We start from the raw sequence: 23,156 nt of genomic DNA, 5'->3' as shown, positions 1-23,156 counted from the left end.
GACCTCTTCCCCCCCGCCCCCCGCCCCCCCCCCCACCTCCCCACACCTTGGCAATGTGAGAATCTAAAGAGCGCTCGAGAATTTGCGAAAATCCATCATTTATTTTACATTCTGTTCAGCAGCTTCATATAGCAAGCAGCAAAACCAGTGCCTGAGGTTCAGATTACAAGATGGCAGCGGATGCAAGGCACAGCTTTTATTTATTGAGATCACATTAACCCACATGTAGTGGGCATTTTCTTGCTCATGTGCTTGTCCCTGGGACTATATTCTTGTGACCTGACAATAGCTGGAGTTGAGGACAAACACCAAGTGAATTCGGACTGATTTCGTGTCCGTGGTTTGCGAGGTCATGAGGCGATTCGCTCAGACTCGTCCGATTTCCCTGCATTTTTCGCAGGCGATCCAATAGCCAGAGGCACAGGAGTCGGAATGAACAAGGCGAGTTGATACTGGAATTATCGCATGCTCAAGCATTAACATGAAAACACATGGTACCTTTGACCTTACTGCGCAAGTGTTGCACAGCATTTTCAAGTCTATTCTATTTGAGGAAATGAAGCGAAATTAATTCTGGCTGTACTTGACACCTGCGTAAACCGTACTCTCCTCTTCCCTTTGGGCAGAAACGTGCTTCGCCTGTACACTAAAATCGAGCACCGCATAAACAATCCTTTGTTCTGCCTGTGGGGGGAGAAAGTATGATTTCAAACTTCCATTTCAGACTAGTAAGGGCAGACGTCAGTTGAAATAATAGGAGAAAAATGTCAGAAACCCACAGGACATCGGTCAACTGCTTGAAATTGACAAATAACCGGCTAGAATTTCATCTTGGCGCCAGTTCAAAACGGGCGCAATCTCCCAGGAGCGCCCGATATTCCGTTCATTGGACAGATGCACAGTCCATGTAATTGGTTTGTTATGGACTGAATTTTCTGAAAGTCGCGTGTCTTGTCAGAAAACCGCTGTCAGTGACTTTCAATCCATTGACATAAATGGACTCAGTTTTCCAACAAGCCTTTCACTGGGAAAATCTCGACCTTTGGTTTCCGACTGGAGGGGCAGAATTTTAATAACTCACCGACCTGCTCGGCGGCCAACGTCAAAATGTGCACGGCAAATGCGGGACAGGTGCGCTGTGGAGCCGCCGCGATATTTCCCCAGAGGCTCATTAACATGGAGCGGGAGGAGCACCCGCCCTCGATGACGCCCAGGGAGCGGGCGCACCAACCCCGGCAAGGCCTCCGACGCCACGACGCAAGAGCCAGCGCTATTTTAAATGGCTTCAAGCTCTTCAGTTGCTTTTTAGTTTTTAAAATGACATGTTTACAAATAAATAAAAATAAAATTTTATGCACACTTCCAAACCCCTCCCCCACAAACAATAATCCGTTCATTATTTGTTCCTATCACCCCCCAGAAAATAAATTTTCACTCACCACCTTCCCGCACTCCAGTCCCGAAAATTTATTCCGTTAGCTATCAACCCCTTCCCAGTAGCCCCTCAAAGAACTGTGGTCGTTTTTGTCTCACCCCACCCACTTCGCCTTGAAACATTAACTCCTCCCCCCTCCCCATCATAGTCACGCCTCGGAGCTCCCAGTGGAGATCCGAAAGTGAGGGACTTCGGGCCACCAACCGGAATATCGGCGTGGTACGACCATCGGGTCAAGGAAGGTGATAATTCATTGATTTAAATTCATTTAAATATCTGAATGAAGCTCGGCCACTGAGTAGCTGGGGCGGCGGGAAAGGGGGTTGGGGGGCTGCCTCGAGGCCTCGCCACAGCCGGTAAAATGGGACGGGACATTCCCGGCATCGAGGCCCCAAGTGGGCCTCTCGCGGAAGTATTTTCCGCCCGCCCCCCCTCCCCGCCCCCCACTCCCTGCCAGACCGCCGACGTCGGAGAGTTGGCAAAATTCAGCCCGAGATCTAACTGTAGGAACCCAGGGGCGAACAAGAGAAATGGGAAATCATACTACCTTTCCTATCAGAATCCCTTAGCACAAAGCTTGAGCAACATAATAAATCATTTCTCATCCCTTATAATTAAAAAAGTCACGTTCTAACCCGAGAAGGTGCATCCGTATGAAATGTTATGCTACAACGGGGTATATTTTGGACGTTTTCACTTGTGTGTGAAGTATTAACTGTATTAACACACAGAGGATAAAACTGTTTGGGCCCATTATAAGTCTGTAACAGAACCTTTTGCTATTCCTTCCATTGAATGTAGGCTAAAGAAAATCCCACAGATTTTGCATCTGGTTTTCCTTTCTGCCCTCCTTCCAGTGGATGCTAAATATCCGGGAGTTCTGATAACAATCTACAACAAAAAGTGTCAATCAAATGGAACAATGGCTGAGAATTTAACTGGCAACAGACACGTTGCATTTAACTTACCTGAGTTTCGGAGCTGTTGCCATCTTGGTGAACACCTATTTCTGTGAAATTGGAAGAACAGCATGCCTTAAAGTGATTAATCTATAAATTTCCAACTGATACAGTCAAAATATTCGCATTTCATACTGTTGTGCTTTGTGTCGAATCTCTCTTTTATCCCCATTCCTTCTTTGATAATTGAGGTTTACTTAACAACTGTTGGTTTTTTGTGAATGAATACCGTTCATTCCCTGTCAAAGTCACCAAGATTTCACAAACCTGCAGATATACAGGGTAAACATTCATCTCAGGCAAGCTTCAAGCTAGGGGTATCGGATTGACCAGTCACTACACACCCTGCCTGATAATTAATTCCATTGAAACAAAGCGAACACTTGCATTTATGTAGCGCCTTTCACGGCCACCGAACATCTCAAAGTGCTATAATGTACTTTTTTTATGTGTAGCCACTGTTATAAAGCCGAACAGGCGGCAGCCAGCGTGAACACAGCAAGAACATAAGAACTAGGAGCAAGAGTAGGCAATTCAGCCCCCAGAGCCTGCTCCGCCATTCAATACGATCATGGCTGATCTCATCTCGACCTCAACTCCACTTTCCTGCCCGTTCTCCATAACCCTTCAACCCATTTCTAATTAAAAATCGGTCTATCTCCTCCTTAAATTTACCCAATGTCCCGGCATCCACCGCACTGTGGGTGAGTGAATTGCACAGATTCAAGACCCTTTGAGAGAACTAATTTCACCTCATCTGTTTCAAATCTGCTTCCCCTTATCCTAAAAATATGAACTCTCGTTCTAGATTGCTCCACAAGAGGAAACATACTCTCTGTGTCTACTTTGTCAATCCCGTCAATCATCTTATATACCTCAATTAGATCTCCTCTCATTCTTCTAAACTTCAGAGAGTAAAGGCCTAACCTGCTCAATCTCTCTGCAATCAATGTAGTGAACCTCCTCTGAACTGCCTCCAATGCAATTAAATCCTTTCTCAAGTAGGGGGACCAAAACTTTATGCAATACTCCAGGTGCTGTCTCACTAATGCCTTGTACAGTTGCTGCAACACTTCCCTACTTTTATACTCTATTCCTTTCGCAATAAATTCCAAAATTCCATTTGCCTTCCTTATCACCTGCTGTACCTGCAAACTAGTTTTCTGTGATTCATGCACGAGGGCATCCAGATCCCTCTGCCCCGAAGCACTCTGAAGTTTGTCTCCATTTAAATATTAATTTGCCTTTCTATTCTTCCGACCAAAAATGGATAACCTCACATTTATCTACGTTAAAATCCATCTGCCAAATTTTGGCCCATTTATCTAATCTATCCATTTCCATTTGTAGATTTCTTATTTCTTTGTTGCAACTTACTGTCCCACCTATTTTAGTGTCATCTGCAAATTTGGCTATAATACTTTCTATCCCTGCATCCAAGTCATTTATATAGATTGTAAATAGATGAGGCTTGAAGACCGAACCCTGTGACAATCCACCATTTACATCTTCCCAACTGGAAAAAGAACCAATTATCCCGACTCTCTGTTTTCTGTTGGTTAGCCAGTCCTCTATCCAAGCCAATAAATTGCCCCTAACCCCATGTGAACTGACCTTGTGTATTAACCTTATGTGCAGCACCTTATCAAATGCCTTCTGAAAGTCCATATAAATTACATCTATAGGATCTCCATTATCCACTTTGCTTGTTACAGCTTCGAAGAACTCTAGCAAATTAGTCAAACACGATTAACCCTTCATAAAACCATACTGACTCTGATGGATTGCGTTTTGACTTTCTAAATGTCCTGCTATTACTTCCTCAATAATGGGTTCCAACAATTTCCCAACGACAGATGTTAAACTAATTGGTCTATAATTTGCTACCTTCTGCCTGCCTCCCTTTTCCCCCAATCTACTGGAACCTTTCCTGTATCCAGAGAATTTTGGAATATTATAACCAAGCTCCCACAAACAGAAATGTGTTAATGACAAGATAAACTGCTTTTTTGTGAAGCGGGTTCAGGGACAAATATTGACCAGGACACCAGAGAAAGCTCCACTTTTCTTCGAAATAGTGCCTTGGGATCTTTTACATCCACCCAAACAGGCAGAGTTTATTGACTCATCAGGAAGACAGCACCTCCGACAGTGCAGTGCTCCCTCAGTCCTGGTGTATACAGCCTCGATTGCTGTGCTCAAGCCCCTGGAGTGGGAGATGAACCTGGAATCTGGTGACTCAGAGGTGAAAGTGCTACTAACTGAACCGCAGTTGGCACAGCCTGGCTCCAAGGCCTATCAAAGTCGGCTTGTAACAAGCGGCCAATGCAAAACGCCAGTTAAAAACTGGGTTCGAGCTACTTGTCTTCCCATGCAGCAAATAAACTTAGTTTCTGTACTGTTTCATTTCAATGAAGGAAAGGCTGAGGGACTTGGGGTTGTTTTCGTTAGAGAGAAGGAGGAGGAGAGGTGACTTAATAGAGACATATAAGATAATCAGAGGGTTTGATAGGGTGGATAGTGAGAGTCTTTTTCCTCGGATGGTGATGGCAAACACGAGGGGATATAGCTTTAAGTTGAGGGGTGAAAGATATAGGACAGATGTGAGAGGTAGTTTCTTTACTCAGAGAGTAGTAGGGGCGTGGAGCGCCCTGCCTGCAACAGCAGTAGACTCGCCAACTTTAAGGGCATTTCAGTGGTCATTGGATAGATATATGGATGGAAATGGAATAGTGTCGGTCAGATGGTTTCACAGGTCGGCGCAACATCGAGGGCCGAAGGGCCTGTACTGCGCTGTAATGTTCTAATTCTAAATCTAAAAAAAAATACCTTGAGTTCGTCTCTTCCACCATGTTAACGTCAGGGCCAATACGATTACAACAACACACACAATAACAGCGATTATTATGGTGATATGGATCGTGTTTAAATCTTCAGGGTCATCTGGGGAAATACATTTGAAAGGATTACGTAATACGCAATTCAAAACATGAATCGAAGCAGAGGGACATGTTATGTAGTCAGTTCATCGAATTTAGCGTGGGCAAAACATATTGTATCACTGCGTCTCTCTTCTGGTCGATTGTCATTCTTGGTGGGAGATGTAATTTGCTTCGAACAAGGGAACAACAATTAGGAAGGAATTAATGTGGAAGTACAACAGAAATATAATTAATTCAAGATTCAGCTCCTAATTCATTAGTTTCACACTGGCCCTGATAATTAGGCCAGCTAGATCAGCATGATATAATTCATGTGATTCGATTGCCTTGTCTGAAGGGATGCAGGCAAATCCTTACAGTGTGCTTTCAAAATGGCCCAGTGACCGTGTACTCGCTAGGCCCAAGCAACTCTGTAATGTAAGATATGCGAGCAGAAAAATCTGCCTTTTACTCCCATTTGGCAAAATATCGGGCCTTCGGAAAAAGGCCTTCATATTGTTACATACTTAATTATTCAGGCTGACCAAGAATTACAGCAACAAATGAAGCAACCACACCCAGACCGATTGAAGTGTAAATATGGAGAAATAGTAGATGAAGGAAATGAAGGTAGCCTCCCGTTCCAGTGTGTGACTCGTTCACCATTGGAATTTATATGGCACCTTTCGTGATCTCCAGACGTTCCAAAGTGAATGCATTAGCCAAATGAACCATTTTTGACTAATCTTTTATCAAATGCCGTTACATGTGCTTTAATTCACAAAATGGAATGAATCTGGCGCTTTTCACTGCACTTCATTAACATGTACCTGCATTGCTGCCTTCTTTTATTATTATCTCCACTTCACCCTTTCCTATCCCAACGGAATTGGTCGCTTCACAGGTCCAGTTTCCATTCATGAGACTGTTCACTTTCTTTATGTATATTTTTGCATTTTCAGTCTGTAGTCCTTCTGCTAATCTTGGAAACAGGTAGTTGCATAGGAAGATAATATTAGTAAATCCACATTTTGAAAATGTCCCAGTGACTATCTACAGGAGGGTAGTTTTAATTTTGGCCTTTATAGAGTTAGCCATCCATGATAGGCTCCTGCGGATTGCACCTTCCACTGACTGCATTGGTAAGGAATATCAGGCGTGCTGTATAATGGGGAACCAGTTCTATATTGATCGTTTCAAACCATCACCCCATACCACCCCACCTACTCCCCATCGCCACCCACGCCCCCCCCGCCCCCGCCCCCCGCCCCACCACCCCAAATAAGTGTTAAAATTATCCTGGCTGTTTGGTCCAAACTCTGTGCGCTACATGGAAGGAAATGCTAGAGCAATTTGAACCTAATCATAGGGCGGGAAACTGGCGGGCTCAGATCCCACTCTATTTTACTCTCCATAGTTTTGAACAGTGGTCACTCAGACAGGGTATAAAACCTGTGTTCAGCCCAAACACATTAGTTCCCTGGCGAGCCAGATAAATTAAAATTACACCCAATGTGTCGTTCAAAATAAAAGTGCATGCATGATTATCTTACACACACGAAATCTCCCTTTCTTCATTCGTGCTATGTTGACAAGCAGTGAAGATTCGTCATAACACAGTTTCCCTTGTCTTGAAAGGCTCGCTTTGCTTAAGATGTCCATAATTGGCAACGGTCAAGGAAAATCTCACCCCAACATACAGCTGGTTATTTAGGTTTAGTTGTATTTTGTCGACAACACATTTCGCTGCGGTGAAAATGATTTCAGGTTTATTGCCAATTCTTTTTTTTTCAGAAATCCAAACAGTGGGCTATAACAATGGAAGGATGATTGTTTGATGTTAATTCAATTGACTTTGCTGTATATTAATGCGCCAATGTATTTCGATATTAATTTAACAAATGAACTCTCTCTGATCTGTCAATCTATATATCCATCAGTATATTTGTTCACATGTCACAGTTTCTCAATGTGGGTTTCCGAAAGATCATTGGAATATGCATCCAGTGCCAGTCAGTGAGGATTCATCTCACTTTCGCTGTGTTTCCAGGACATATTCGCAAACATTTCCCTTAACAACACTGATATATAAACAATAACAGTTTTGATAGCTCTTTTTTCAGTTAAACAATCATATCACAAAGGGGATGAAATTATACAATTATCTGAGCCATCCATTATCTGTACCCTTTTTGGAAATGTATACAATGAAATCCTTAATAAATCCAACACTTATTTACCCTTGCCAAGAGTACATTGTTGCTGGTGGATTGGCATTCGCGACGCATTCGAGGGAAACATCACTTGTATTTTCACTCCAATTCCCATCATACCCTTTTATAGTCACTTCCGGTGGATCTATGGAGGAAATGGTTGGGCTCATGTAGTCAGTGCATCCAACGTATCAGATAATCCAGTTTAAATTAACTTAAATTTAAAGCAAATAACCACAATGGCAGTAAGCAGATACCAACTATGGGCCACCTACATACAGAAAACATCGTTTATGTTTAACGTTGGATGGGCCTTGCGTGTGTACATCAAAGAAAATAACAAAGAAATATGCGACATTTCTACTTGTACCAAGGAATCTGCTCGATATTCTGTGAAATGAAGTCAGAAATGGGGTCATGTAACTTCTATGAGCATTATTAACAATCACAAAGTGAATGGAGAACCATTCACGAAAGTCCTGAGATATTTATTTAACTATGTTAACGGCTTTAATATTTTTTACTTCATATCAGTAGCCCTGGGTGGCTGTAATAGAGTGCCCATTGGGTAATTAAGCCATGGGAACCAGGAAAATGCCAGTTGGTTCCTGGTCTGCATACACTGAGTCTTTTTTTAACGATCTCAGCACTATAGGAACATTACAATTGACATTAACTCTCCCAGATAACGGACAGTCACGTCTACCATCAGGTTGCTGTTCCTGATCACTATCCGGTCACCCTCCATGTGGAATGAGAACAGGATCCTGTTTTCCTGTTTTGCTGCCTCTTTCTTAAAAACACTCAGTGGAAGGCTTAAAGGAGCAGTAACACATTATTTGCATGACGTTAACGTCTCTGTTCAAATAGTGTGAAAAGTAATATCGAGATAAGAGGTTTTCCTGAACTACAATTGTGCAGATTTCACCCTATCACTGTCAAGCCACACACATGCCTATTGAGGTGGTGCCTCAACAAACACCACATGGTGACAAAACGTGCATCGGGCGGTCATACAAACTGGGGAAATTGTCAGCTTATTGTTACCCGCTGCGCAATTTGCCATATCCAGTGACTTCACTCGAAAGCAACATTGGACAGGACGCACAATGGGCAGCTCATGCGTCCATATTGCAAGTTAACAATAGCTAGCATTTAAATAGCAACTTTTACATCCCAAGCAGAGTTATCCTTCAAAGTGAAAATGTCCCAGTGTTATGATACACAAGTCAATTGATCGTCACATTCTAAAGATAATGCAAGCTTCATTGAATCTGGACCCCTGAAGAATATATTGATTTCGGGATAATTACATGTATTCAGTTGGAGTTTACAAACAGAGGGCTGGCAATGAAAAACAGTCACAGTAAATCGCCCAGAAATAATGTAATCATAGATATCTAGAACATGTCAACTCACTCAATGAGCTAATGTCAATGCTTGTCCTGTTTGGCTACCTTGTTGTTCAACTATATTATGCTTAGAATTGGATCACATTCTTATTTGTGTTTGTCCTCTGCACTTACAGAGGATTGATAATTGTACAGTGATATTCTCTGTGGTGCTTAATGCCGAGTGGGATATAACACACGCCAGCTTACGACCATTATCGGAGCTACTCGGTGCCATTTTGTATTGGCTGGTAACAGTGATTGTTCCGTTGTCGTTTTCCATCTGGACTGATGTATAGTTGCCAGGCAGATTAGAAATCCATGTGATGTTGGCTGCTGGATTCCCATTAGCTGAGGTACAAATAGCCACTGGCATCACCAAAGCACCAGCTTTTGTCAGAATGGGTATCGCTCTGTTTGTGGGAATTGCTTGGGAGGAAGACAAATAATTAAAAAATCAATCACTTTTTCAACTATGTCAACGGCGTTTAATTAAACTAAAACATTAATCCATTGGTCCAACCGCACAATGGATAACATTATAGAAAGACAGCGAGGATGGAAGTAAGAAATAATGCGGAAAAGAAAGGAAAATGGGATGAAGGCAATAGGGAAGCAAGGAATGAGCAGGAATAATATGAAAAAGTGATTTGTTTTCAAATCAGAAGCTTTTTGCTTTTAGTAAGATGCACCTCGAACTTATGCACTGCAGGTAGTGCAAGAAGTCAAATCTCTTCACAAGATGGGCGTGACGATGGGCTTCAAGGGAAAGGACCAAACATCGGAGAATTCGGTTCGGAGCAGTTTGTAACGGTGATTAGAAATGTAGCAGCGAATTGAAAGCTGAGTTAGCTGAAGATTCTGCCACCTGAGATGGACTTTGTGGAGATATTCAGCAATAATAAACGAAAGACCAATTATGTTATACAGCTGTGACTGAGAAATCCCATAATTGAAACTGGCTGCTTTGATTACCCGTTTAGCAAGAGCCATGAGGAGCGCTACCGTTAGTGTTGGACTGAGCCACTTAGTAGGAGGTGTAACCTCGGCCGAGTGTTTGGCTGAAGAAGGAGATTTGGGCCTTACTGGAGGTGAGAGATGACACTTTTGGCCAGGAAGGGAAAGTCAATGTATTTGATCTGCAGGTTATACTCGGGCACAGCGGAGTGAAGCTGTGAAAAGTTGGTGCCACGAAGGCGAGCGATTGAGGACAGATGGTGGATGGGGAATAAAGTGACCAAGTGTACCCAAGAGCTATAATAGGCTGAATAATACAAGTAGGAATACCGCATCTGTGACAGAGTATATGAGTAATTTGAGACACAGCATGGGATAAGTGTACCATGATCGGGATGAACAGCTGGTTTTGGACATATGGTTCCGTACATCGCTACAACACTGAGGGGTTTCCTCACCTTATGCTGGGTCAGATGCAGACCAATTGATAGCGATTGATTGCTATGATTAGTCAACAACGCGATGAACATTGTAACATCTGACACAATAGAGGACCAGCACACCATACCAATACAGGGGAACCTAATGATGATGGAGGGTTTATATGATACACCTTAGTTCCAATGAATATATGTTTATCTTGAAACCGCAAAGCAAATAATAATGGATAATCCAAATAATAACTATCTGCTGTGTGTTTCAAATAAAAGTTAGGATGTGCCTACAATAAATAATTGAAAATATGCATCAGTTGTTTTTGATGACAAATGCCAATTACAGGGGAAATGATTTCGTACCCGGGTGCACAATACCAAGATTCATCACAACTCCCTCTGCACTTAGATACTGCATTGCAGAGAAATCTTCACATGAGCTCTGCTCCATGGATAATACATACCTAGAATCCTTAAATGAACTCTTTTAGCGATTATTCCCTGAGGGAATAATGTGAGACGGCATGAGTAATTTCCCTCATCCTGTATATCCAAAGCCTTTATTATGATTGATGCATCCTGCAGAGAATGGTTTCTGAAAACTATTCGTCTGGAATAGTTTTCATTTGTGAAATTTATCCCAAACCGAGGGTTATATACCATCAAGGGCGTCTCCTCAGTAGATTTTTCCCAGGACAGTTGCACCAACTTTGTGTTGTTGTTTGGTATCTGACACGGAAGCAGCACCTCATTCCCAACAATAGCAGTGAGGGACTCATTAACTGCGACACTTCTACTGGCCGGAACTGCAAGAACAACAAGAGTTGTGGACGTAAAAAACAAGAAATGCTGGAAATAATCAGCAGGTCTGGCAGCATCTGTGGAGAGAGAAGCAGAGTTAACGTTTCAGGTCATGGACCCTTCTTCAGATGATTAGGCCACAAAAAGGAAGTTGAAATATTTCCAATCCAAATCAAAGGCACCTATTATTAATAGCACATAAAGTCCTGAGCAGACACATTTAACTACCATGGAAGTGCAGATGCACTTTCGCGATTACCTGCCCATTGTGCACAAGGCACTGCCCTGGGTAAAAGCTGGCCACTGGCTTAAATAGCGCAGTACTGTATTGGGCGCCCATTATTCTCTCTGCCCGTTACTCTGCTCCATTGACGTCAATAGAACGGAATACCAGGTGGAGCACATATGAAATTGTCGACGCAATAGCGCAGACTTAGCCCGAGGGACTGAGATGGCGTTGCACTCATGTATGCCAGCACCCTGGATAATTCTAGTTTTGTAACCAATGGAAATCGATACACTTTGGTTGAGTCAGGGGATAAAGGTGGGTTGATGGAGATAAACTACAGATCAACTATGATCTAATTGAATGTCGGAAGAGGCAAGAAGGGATGAATTGCCTCCTCCTATTCCTGTCTTCCTCCGTTGCCAAAGAAAGAACCCACTTTTCGTTGGGTGAATTGTTTTCAATTTTTTTTTGTGAAATAAGTGCTACTGTTTCAAAATGCTTATCTGTCTTTGTAGGATAAACATTCTAATTTTACTTTACTCGAGTTTCTCTTAGCTGGCTCCGATGACTTTCTGTCACGGCTCTTTCGTATCTCTTAGATTTCAGGTTGCATTTTATTTCTATTAAGTTGTAACCAAAGTAACGCTCTATTTCTCATTATCTTTGGTCTGTACCAAAGAACAAGCTGAAACAAAAGGCTTACACAAATGCCAACAAGTGAAATTCAGCAGTAGGGACCAACTGTAAATCAAACAACAAAATGATGCAAATAAAGAGGACTCTGGAGAGACGATGAGCAAATAGTTGAAAGGGGAACCAACACTAACAGTACTCGTTTTAATAAATATATGAAGAAACTAATGGGGGGAAACAGAACCATTAAAAACATTGACAGGATAAACTCTATTGGACAATACAGAAATGTCAGACTTGTTAAGTGCCTACTTTGTATCCTTTTTTCACAATAGAGGAAGAACACTCCATACTTCTTCAGGAGAACCTAAAATCTCAGTTCAGGGGACAAACGAAGAACTGGAATGGACTTGCTGGGCCAAATTTCCTCCTTCTGCATGGTAACAATTCTGTGATTCTGTGCTGTATATGACTGTGTGACTCTAACTTCGTGGGCTTAATATACCTTTAAAATGGTACAGGGGCAAATAAAGGGTCGTCAGGTAGGGAAACCTTGAGGGCTGAAAGGACCAACCATTAGATATTTATTAAAAGAGGCGGGGAAATTGAAAATATGCTTGTAATCATTTTATGAAGTCCTTCAATTTTTGCCCGGCACCCCCTGGATAATTTCACATGTAATTCCATTTTAAAGACAGCAAGAAGCAAGATGTCAGGTAACTGCAGATCTGTCAGGTTAATTTCAATTGTAGGAAAGTTACCGGAATTTATCATTAAGGACAGAGTGGATGAGCATCTGAACAAGTACAGGCTGACAATGAGAGTCGGTATGGATGGATGTGATGCCCATGCCTGACTAAGGTTTTATTTTGAAACGGTCACAAACAAAAAGGTCAGGGGAATGTCTGTAAACGTTATCTCTATCTACTTCCAAAGCAGATTAAATAAGGTTCTGCACAAGAGTGTATGCGATATATGGCAAGAATGAGAGCTCATTGAATTGGAGATAACCTTAGGACGTGGGTTCATAATTGGTTGGGATATACTAAACAGACAGTAGGGATAAAGGGGAAGTACTCTGATTGGGTGATATGACAAGTGGCGTTCCCGGGGATCCGGACTGGGGTCTCAGCTTTTCAGCATATACAACAATGATATGAATGAAGGAATAGAGAGAGTTGTCGCTCCCCGTTTGCAGGCGACAATAAGTCAGGAGGATCATCAGAACGTGGAGATTGAAGCAGAAAGTTCCAATGCGGTAAAGCCAGTTTCAGGAAGCTGCCAAAACAGAGACAGACGGAGTGCTTTGTGGGGAAGTGTGAGATAATCCACACTGGATTCAAGAGAAACAAAAATAGCGAGAGACTGGAAACCGTGGAGGAGCTGAGGGATTTGCGTCTCCAACTCCATAAATCACTAAAAACTGATGCGAATGTTTAAAATGCAATCAAAAAGGCTTTTATCTGAAGAACGATGGAATGCCAAAGGGGAGAAAGATATGCTTTAGTCAGACTGCAGAATTCCATTTTATTCTGGACACCACACGTCACGAAGGAAACACTGGCCTTGTAGGGGGTGGGGGGAGGTGTAAGCATAGATTTATTGAAGTGCCACCGGTGGTTCAAGGGTTGAATTACGAGGGCATGATGCGTAAATCTGCCTTGTACTCCACTGAATGCAAAAGGCGAACCAGTGATCCAACGGAGATGTTTCAGGCCATATTGGAATTCGGTGGTCTAGATGCAGGCAAAGCTATTTTCTGTGCTGAGGGAATCTGCACTATCAGGGCACTATCTTAAAATTAGAACTTGGCCGTTCAGGATTGATATCCCGAATCGCCTTTTCAGACAAAGGATGTTGTGTTAGTCCCTAACTGAAAAGGAAACCAGCAACTTCAGGGTTCAGGGGACACAGAACTGGATAGAACCAGATAAATCAGACTCAGAGCTGTCCAAGCTCAGATAACAAGATTGCAGTGTGCATGCGGAGTGAAGGTAGTGGAAGCTGAATCCAAGAGCTAGTCATATACGAGTGTCTGCAGCTGTTTCAGTTACTACAGGTAACTCTGGTGGATCCATGCCATCAAGACTGTCCTGAGCAGAGCTGAGGAGGTTCTGGAGTAGGGCGCTGTTTTTGGTGAAGACCATACCCGAGGAGTGTGAGTTGAAGGGGAACTGCTGTTGGATGAGAATCAGTGGCTGAATCTTGAAAGGCAGAAGTTGCAGATCGACTTGAGGAAGCTCAGAGCTTTGGAGAACGTTGTGGCTGTAACTGGTGCAAAAATGCAGAGTGGACTACCCACTAAATCCATGAGATCGACCTTTGTTGTGTCGAATAGTTAGGTGTAATTTGTAATTATATATATAGACTGTTAATTCCTCCTTGATATTTTTTTATTTTTGTTTGTTTGTTAATATAAACATTTAGTTTAGAGATACAGCACTGAAACAGGCCCTTCGGCCCACCGAGTCTGTGCCGACCATCAACCACCCATTTATACTAATCCCAGACGAATCCCATATTCCAATAACATCCCCACCAGTCCCTTTATATTTCTTTACCACCTACCTATACTAGGGGCAATTTATAATGGCCAATTAACCTATCAACCTGCAAGTCTTTGGCATGTGGGAGGAAACCGGAGCACCCGGAGGAAACCCACGCAGACACAGGGAGAACTTGCAAACTCCGCACAGGCAGTACCCAGAATCGAACCCGGGTCCCTGGAGCTGTGAGGCTGCGGTGCTAACCACTGCGCCACTGTCGCTTGTTTTTTTTTCTATTGATAGCTCCGATGAATTCTGTTCTTTTGTGCTGTTAATCTCCACGGGATCATAACAATATGCATAGATAGATTGAGTGATAGATCGGGAAATGGCACACGTACAAACACATGAGATAGACTGAAAAACAACATTGTGAAGTGCGCTCCTTAAGCAAAGTAGATTAATTAGTGCTGAAAGCATTTCTAGTGGTTTTCGTGGATTGAATAGCTGCCAATCACATTTCTGAGGTGATTCAACACTTTAGCTGCTGATCAAATACCACCCCCTCATTCGCAACATCTATCAGTCGCAAGTAAGCCTTGACAGCATGGAAAGATGTTGGGAATTGCCATCTATTTAAAGTAAATATTTTCCAATTGCATATTCACAGCGTGTTCTGAGGGACTGACTCTGGATTGTTCAAGATCAGAGATGCCCCTTAAACTGACGTACAGGAAGAAAGGAAGCAGGGACATTTGCATGAAGCACCTCAAATACAATGGGGTATTTGGAACATGGGACGATATTGGTTCAGAAGCCGAATGCAGACAGCGGTGGTGAACCATAGCTTTTCAGTGTGGCGGGAATTGTACAAAGGGGTCGCCCAGGTGTTCATTAGGATCACTGCTCCTTTTGAAATATGTTAATGACATAGACGTACATGCAGAGACATAGTTTCAAAGTTTGCAGCTGATGCAAAACTCTGACAAGGAGTAAATAATGATCAGGATAGCAGCAGACTTCAAGTTGAAATTGGCACGTGGGTGAAATGGGCAGAAACATGGCCGGTACAATTGAGTGCAGAGAGGTGTTCGATGTTTAATTGTCAAAGGCAGAAGGAGGAGAGGAGATACAAACAAAATGGTACAATTTTGAATGACCCGGAGGTTCTCATAAACAGACCTTGTAAGTTGGCTCGAAAAGTTGAGAAGGCTGACTTAAAAACATACGGGATCATTTGCTTTACGAGTGGAAATATACGGTGTACAAAAGCCAACAACTTGCACTGCAATTTCGTAATTCACTGGTTCAGACTGGGCACCAAATTTTGGGAAGGATGCTGAGCAGATTTACGAGGGTAATACAAGGGTTAGGTAACTTCAGTTCATGTGGAAAGACCAGAGAAGCTGGTGTTGTTCTACTTCCAGCAGAGAAAGTTAAGTGGAAACTGAATAGCAGTGTTCAAAAGCTGAAGGATTTTATCAGAGTAGATCGGGAGAAACTGTTTGCAGTGGAGGGATGTTCGATAATGAAAGGAGACAGATTTAACCCATAATTGGCAAAAGAACCAGTAAGTGAGGTGTGGAGAATTCCTTTCATACAGTGACTTGTTAAGGTCGGTAATGCACTACCTGAAGGGTGGCGAAAGTAGCCTCAATCTGAACTACATGGATATATCCTTGAAAAGGAAAACATGACTTGGCCAGGGTGAAAGGGAATTGAAAATTTTGTCAAAGAGCTAGTGCAGGCACAATGCGCTGAATGGCCTACTAATGTGCTTCATGATGCTCAGATTTTATGACAGATAGAGGGAGAGAGAGAGAGGAATAGATCGACAGATAGACAGATAGACAGATAGATAGTTAGTTAGTTGAATGAACGGGCTGTGCTATTAAATAATTATCTTAAGTAAGGAAGATTAATTCGGGCTGAAAACATTTCGGGTTGCTTCAAATTATGACCACGCTTCTCGACTTGGGATTGGGCACTGTGCTGCCGGTCAATACCTCTGCCTCGTTACTGGCAACATCTATCACTCACCGTGGACAGGACGGAATGATGCTGAGAACTGCCATCCATCGAAAGCATGTATATTCACATTATTTTGTAAGGGACCCGAATCTGAACTGCTCAGTATATGAGATGCCCCTTACAGTGACAAAAATGAAATAAGGAACGCTTTTTTAGAGGTGGTTTGATTCCTAAAATAACTGATCAGTTGTAAAGAATTGATTATCAGAGTGGAGGGTCGTATATAATGGTCTCAGTGAGGCACTGGCATTAGCACCACTGCTCGTTTTGGTATATATTAATTACCCGGACATGGGCACAGGGCATTATTATCAGGTTTGCAGTTAACACAGAGCTCGGATATGCAGTAAACAGTGAACAGGATGGTACCAGACTCAGGATGACACTAGTCAAATGGGCAGACATATGACAAACTAATTTAAATGCAGGGAAGCATGAGATGTTGAATTTGGAAGGAAGAATGAGGTGAGTCAATAATAATCAAAATGGTATAATTTTAAAGCATATACAGAAAGAGAGCTGGAGGTGTACACAGACAAGTCCTTGATGGTGACAGGTCAAGTTGATTAAGCTGTTAATAAGCATAGGGATGCCGAGCTTTATAAAGACGGACATCTCGTACAAAAACAAACACTTTATTCTGAAACTTTATAAATCACTGGTTCGGTCTGCAATATTGTATCCATGTTTGGGACCAGACTTTAGGATGACTATCACAAACCTGGAGCTGGTGTCGTGCTAATTTACTTGTTAGCACCAGGGCCGGGCGGATTTCTATTATGTGGGGAGATTGGAGAAATTGTTATAGTTATCGTTCGAAAACAATGAAGTTTAAGGGGAGATTTAAGCCAGAAGTTCAAGATTATGAAGGATTTGGTAAGTAAGGATACATTGTTTCTAGTGGCATGAGGGTCAGTAACCAGAGGGCACATATTTAAGACAATTGGCAATGGATCCAGGGGGGAGATGATGGGAATGTCATTTGCACAGTGACTTGTTGTGATCTGGAATGTGCTGCTTGAAGGGGGATTGAAAGCAAATTTAACAGAAACTTGCAAAAGGGAATTGGATAACTTCTTGGAAAGTTGAACTTCTAAGGCGAAAGCGCAGGACCCTGGGACGAAGAGCCGATGGACTGAATGGCCTCCTTCTGTGCTGGATGATGTATGATTTTATCATTTGCAGCTGTTTGAAATGGTGAAATACCTGCCAATCACATTTCTCTGTTTGAAGCAAGGACATTTTCGCTGCCAGTCAACATTTCTGCCTCGCTATTGGGGACATATTAAGTCAGAAATGAGTATTGACAGTACAGAAAGTTGCAAGGTGCCGCCACCTATTTAATATATTTTGATACCATAATCCTAGCGGTTTGGGGGAACCGGGGACTCTGGAATGTTGAACACAGGAGACGCACCTTTCATTTTTAAGCTTGAAGTAAGAAGTTAGAAATATCTTCTAAAATAAATGCATCACACAGAAAATCATGTGCAAACTTACCAGAGAGAAGAGCAATGCATGCAGAAGAAATCCATGCCACTGGAGTCATGTTAAAAATGAGAAAACTGGTATTCGATTCTCCAATGGAAGAGGTGCAAATGACACTTCAGAGAGAATAGTTCCTTGCAAAGTTAATTCAATTCTGCTCCATTACACGAACGTTATCAGCCCCGTTGCACATTTTAGAAAGGAAGCAGAGGAACATGTGTTCTTTTGGGCCTCCTTATCTCGAGAGACAATGGATACGCGCCTGGAGGTGGTCAGTGGTTTGTGAAGCAGCGCCTGGAGTGGCTATAAAGGCCAATTCTGGAGTGACAGGCTCTTCCACAGGTGCTGCAGAGAAATTTGTTTGTTGGGGCTGTTGCACAGTTGGCTCTCCCCTTGCGCCTCTGTCTTTTTTTCCTGCCAACTACTAAGTCTCTTCGACTCGCCACAATTTAGCCCTGTCTTTATGGCTGCCCGCCAGCTCTGGCGAATGCTGGCAACTGACTCCCACGACTTGTGATCAATGTCACACGATTTCATGTCGCGTTTGCAGACGTCTTTATAACGGAGACATGGACGGCCGGTGGGTCTGATACCAGTGGCGAGCTCGCTGTACAATGTGTCTTTGGGGATCCTGCCATCTTCCATGCGGCTCACATGGCCAAGCCATCTCAAGCGCCGCTGACTCAGTAGTGTGTATAAGCTGGGGATGTTGGCCGCTTCAAGGACTTCTGTGTTGGAGATATAGTCCTGCCACCTGATGCCAAGTATTCTCCGAAGGCAGCGAAGATGGAATGAATTGAGATGTCGCTCTTGGCTGGCATACGTTGTCCAGGCCTCGCTGCCGTAGAGCAAGGTACTGAGGACACAGGCCTGATACACTCGGACTTTTGTGTTCCGTGTCAGTGCGCCATTTTCCCACACTCTCTTGGCCAGTCTGAACATAGCAGTGGAAGCCTTACCCATGCGCTTGTTGATTTCTGCATCTAGAGACAGGTTACTGGTGATAGTTGAGCCTAGGTAGGTGAACTCTTGAACCACTTCCAGAGCGTGGTCGCCAATATTGATGGATGGAGCATTTCTGACATCCTGCCCCATGATGTTCGTTTTCTTGAGGCTGATGGTTAGGCCAAATTCATTGCAGGCAGACGCAAACCTGTACTGCAACACATTTTAAGTATTTTTTTTCCCTAACAGCCCTGCGGTTTTATTTCTACTCAGAGAGCGGTTTCACACCAGAGCTGAGATACTGACATTGACAGTAAGACTGCTGCACTCATCTAAACTGGTGGGCCATGCACAACAAAGGTCATCTCGCCGAAGAACTTAGACATCTGCCCAAATACTGGTGGCTCCAGTGAGCACACTACAGGGCTGCAGGCCCCAGCAACGACAGCATGAGCCGATCCTTCAACACGCAATGCTAAAGGTGTTAAGATATTGGCTGCCGCACTGCTTATTATGGTCAGTTTACAGGGCCGGGTCCATCTAAAAAGCGCCAATTCCAAAATCCACTGAAGATTGGGCCAACCACAATATGCCAACATCTCAACACAGCTGATACTTGCCCCCAGGCATTGGATGCCCTTGAACTGCTTCTGGGAGTGAACAACTTGTATTTGAATAAAATGGCAGAATTATTTTCTGGTGCTTCATCTTATAGCTGACCTATCGAACTTCCTCATTTCTGTCCGGTAAAGCTGTTATTTATCTTGAGTTGCTTGTGTCAGCAAGATCTGTCCTTGTTATTGCAACAGAACATCTGCTTCCTTTTTAACCACGAACTGTAACTGGACCAACAGTGGCTTTGATGATTATAAATCCTATCTCTTATAACCTTTTCCAACATTTTACCCACAATCGAAGTAAGGTTCACAGGTCTATAATTACCAGGGCTGTCTCTACTCCCCTTCTTGAACAAGGGGACAACATTTGCTCTCCTCCAGTCTTCCGGCACTACTCCTGTCGACAATGACGACATAAAGATCAACAACAACGGCTCTGCAATCTCTTCCCTGGCTTCCCAGAGAATCATAGGATAAATCCCATCTGGCCCAGGGGACCTATCTATTTTCACACTTTCCAAAATTGCTAACACCTCCTCCTTGTGAATCTCAATCCCATCTAGCCTAGTAGGCTGTATCTCTGTAATCTCCTCGACAACATTTTCTTTCTCTACTGTAAATACTGACGAAAAATATTCATTTAACGCTTCCCCCATCTCCTCTGATTCCACGCACAACTTCCCACTACTATCCTTGATTGGCCCTGTTCTAACTCTAGTCATTCTTTTATTCATGATATACCTAGAGAAAGCCTTAGAGTTTTCTTTGATCCTATCCGCCAATGACTTCTCGTGTCCTCTCCTTGCTCTTCTTAGCCCTCCCTTTAGATCCGTCCTGGCTAGCTTGTAACTCGCAAGCGCCCTAACTGAGCCTTCACGTCTCATAATAACATAAGCCACCTTCTTCCTCTTGACAAGCGCCTCAACTTCTTTAGTAAACCATGGCTCCCCCGCTCGACAACTTCCTCCCTGCCTGACAGCTACATACTTATCAAGGACACGCATTAGCTGCTCCTTGAATAAGCTCCACATTTCGTTTGTGCCCATCCCCTGCAGTTTCCTTCCCCATCCTACACATCCTAAATCTTGCCTAATCGCGTCATAATTTCCTTTCCCCCAGCTATAATTCTTGCCCTGCGGTATATACCTGTCCCTGCCCATCGCTAAGGTAAACCTAACCGAATTGTGATCGCTATCGCCAAAGTGCTCACCTACATCTAAATCTAACACCTGGCCGGGTTCATTACCCAGTACCAAATCCAATGTGGCATCGCCCCTGGTTGGCCTGTCCACATACTGTGTCAGAAAACCCTCCTGCACACACTGGACAAAAACAGACCCATCTAAAGTACTCGAACTATTGTATTTCCAGTCAATATTTGGAAAGTTAAAGTCCCCCATAACCACTACCCTGTTACTCACGCTCCTGTCGAGAATCATCTTCGCTATCCTTTCCGCTACATCTCTGGAACTATTCGGAGGTCTAAAGAAAACTCCCAACAGGGTGACCTCTCCTCTCCTGTTTCTAACCTCGGCCCATACTACCTCCGTAGACGAGTCCTCAAACGTCCTTTCTGCCGCTGTAATTCTTTCCTTGATTAACAATGCCACCCCCCCCCGCCTCTTTTACCCTCTTCTCTGTTCTTTCTGAAACATCTAAATCCCGGAACCTGCAACATCCATTCCTGCCCCTGCTCTACCCATGTCTCCGAAATGGCCACAACATCAGGATCCCAGGTACCAACCCATGCTGCAAGCCCACCCACCTTATTCTGGATGCTGCTGGCGTTGAAGTAGACACACTTTAAACCAAGTTCTTGCGTGCCAGTGCCCTCTTGCGTCCCTGTAACCTTATCCCCTACCTCACTGCTCTCAACAGCCTGTACACTGGAACTACAATTTAGGTTCCCATTCCCCTGCTGATTTAGTTTAAACCCCCCCCCCCGAAGATAACTAACAAATCTCCCCCCCAGGATATTGGTACCCCTCTGTTTCAGGTGAAGACCATCCTGTTTGTAGAGGTCCCACCTACCCCAGAAAGAGCCCCAATTATCCAGGAAACCAAAAACCTCCCTCCTACACCATCCCTGCAGCCACGTGTTCAACTCCTCTCTCTCCCTATTTCTCTCTTCGCTAGCACGTGGCACGGGCAACAACCCAGAGATAACAACTCTGGTTGTTCTCGCTCTAAGCTTCCACCCTAGCTCCCTGAATTTCTGCCTTAAATCCCCATCTCTCTTCCCACCTATGTCGTTGGTTCCTATGTGGACCACGACTTGGGGGTGCACCCCCTCCCCCTTAAGGATCCCAAAAACACGATCAGAGACATCACGTACCCTGGCACCTGGGAGGCAACACACCAACCGTGAGTCTCTCTCGTTCCCACAGAACCTCCTATCTGTTCCCCTAACTATGGAGTCCCCAATGACTAATGCTCTGCTCCTCTTCCCCTTTCCCTTCTGAGCAACAGGGACAGACTCTGTGCCAGAGACCTGCACCCCATTGCTTACCCCTGGTAAGTCGTCCCCCGCAACAGTATCCAAAACGGTATACCTGTTGTTGAGGGAAACGGCCACAGGGGATCCCTGCACTGCCTGCTGGTTCCCTCTCCTTCCCCTGACGGTAACCCATCTACCTACTTCTTTTACCTGAGGTGTGACTGCCTCCCTATAACTCCTGTCAATAATCCCCTCCGCCTCCCGAATGATCCGAAGTTCATCCAGCTCCAGCTCCAGTTCCCTAACGCGGTCTGCAAGGAGCTGGAGTTGGGTGCACTTCCCGCAGATGCAGTCAGCAGGGACACTCTTGGGGACCCCTCCCTCCCACATTCTGCAGGAGGAACTTACAACTGCCTTTACCGCCATTCCCACTATTCTAGATTCCCAACAAATCTACTGAAAAACCAAACAAAAAAAAAAAGTCAAAACTTGTTCGCTTAGCAATCCGACGGACTGAACATTTTAAATAAAAAGCTTACCTTATCAACACACCAGAGTCATTTTTTTTGGTTAGAGGAGGAGGGTGGGTGGGAGACACTACACGTGTAGTGTCTCGGGTACTGCCACTGCCCAAATAAATAGTTTTCCCTGACCCAGCAGTCCCCTGGTCCTCCGAAACAAAAGGGGATTAACTTGTAACTTACACGGAAATTGACCGCTCAGCTGTAAGTTTGCTCCGCACCTCGTTCAGTCAAAGCTGCTCCTCGCAAAAAGAAAATGATTTTAAAACTGCCCAAATAAATAGTTTTCCCTTACCCAGCAGTCCCCTGGTCCTCCGAAAGAAAAGGGGATTAACTTGTAACTTACACTGAAATTGACTGCTCAGCTGTAAGTTCACTCCACACCTCGTTCTGTCAAAGCTGCTCCTCGCAAAAAAGAAAATGATTTTAAAACTGCCCAAATAAATAGTTTTCCCTTACCCAGCAGTACCCTGGTCCTCCGAAACAAAAGGCTGCAGCTGTTTCAGTTACTTCAGGTAACATTGGTGGATCCACGCCATCAAAACTGTCCTGAGCAGAGCTGAGGAGGTTCTGGAATAATGCGCTGTTTTTGGTGAAGACCAGTACCCGTGGAGCTTGGGTTGATGGGGAACTGCTGTTGGATGAGAAGCAGTGGCTG

The 23,156-nt window shown here is 43.8% G+C and overlaps 1 protein-coding gene across 5 annotated transcripts; it reads right to left on the bottom strand.

Moving 5' to 3' along the window:
- Positions 1-81: 81 nt before the first annotated feature.
- LOC137352694 (nectin-1-like) lies at positions 82-23,109 on the bottom strand. Of its 5 annotated transcripts, none has more exons than XM_068018420.1 (8): positions 22,958-23,109; positions 10,775-11,116; positions 9,055-9,348; positions 7,556-7,673; positions 6,146-6,297; positions 5,224-5,337; positions 2,404-2,444; positions 82-684 (listed from the first exon to the last, which is right to left on the bottom strand). In XM_068018420.1, the coding sequence occupies exons 2-8, from the start codon at positions 10,971-10,973 to the stop codon at positions 568-570; spliced, it is 1,035 nt and encodes a 344-aa protein (XP_067874521.1). In that variant the 5' UTR covers positions 10,974-11,116; positions 22,958-23,109; the 3' UTR covers positions 82-567. The 5 variants fall into 5 exon arrangements, with proteins under 5 accessions (XP_067874521.1, XP_067874520.1, XP_067874518.1 ...); XM_068018419.1 differs by lacking the exon at positions 22,958-23,109 and adding an exon at positions 17,991-18,248 and having other exon boundaries at positions 9,130-9,348; positions 10,775-11,188; XM_068018417.1 differs by lacking the exon at positions 22,958-23,109 and adding an exon at positions 17,991-18,246 and having other exon boundaries at positions 10,775-11,188.
- Positions 23,110-23,156: the final 47 nt, after the last annotated feature.

This window comes from Heterodontus francisci, chromosome 39, assembly GCF_036365525.1.
Source record: "Heterodontus francisci isolate sHetFra1 chromosome 39, sHetFra1.hap1, whole genome shotgun sequence".
In the NCBI taxonomy this organism is placed as follows: Eukaryota; Metazoa; Chordata; class Chondrichthyes; order Heterodontiformes; family Heterodontidae; genus Heterodontus; species Heterodontus francisci.
The sequence above is the reverse complement of the archived record's forward strand: the minus strand, read 5'-3'. Positions and strand labels throughout refer to the sequence as shown.

What these genes read in the sequence shown, in the direction of transcription:
- LOC137352694 (XM_068018417.1), bottom strand. Translation starts at nt 18,039, where the DNA reads ATGACTCCAGTGGCATGGATTTCTTCTGCATGCATTGCTCTTCTCTCT. An exon ending in ATGCATTGCTCTTCTCTCTG is followed by an intron (nt 11,189 to 17,990) that starts GTAAGTTTGCAC and finishes CTCTCTCCACAG; the next exon opens with ATGCTGCCAGACCTGCTGAT. An exon ending in GTGGAAGAGACGAACTCAAG is followed by an intron (nt 2,445 to 5,223) that starts GTATTTTTTTTT and finishes CCAATTTCACAG; the next exon opens with AAATAGGTGTTCACCAAGAT.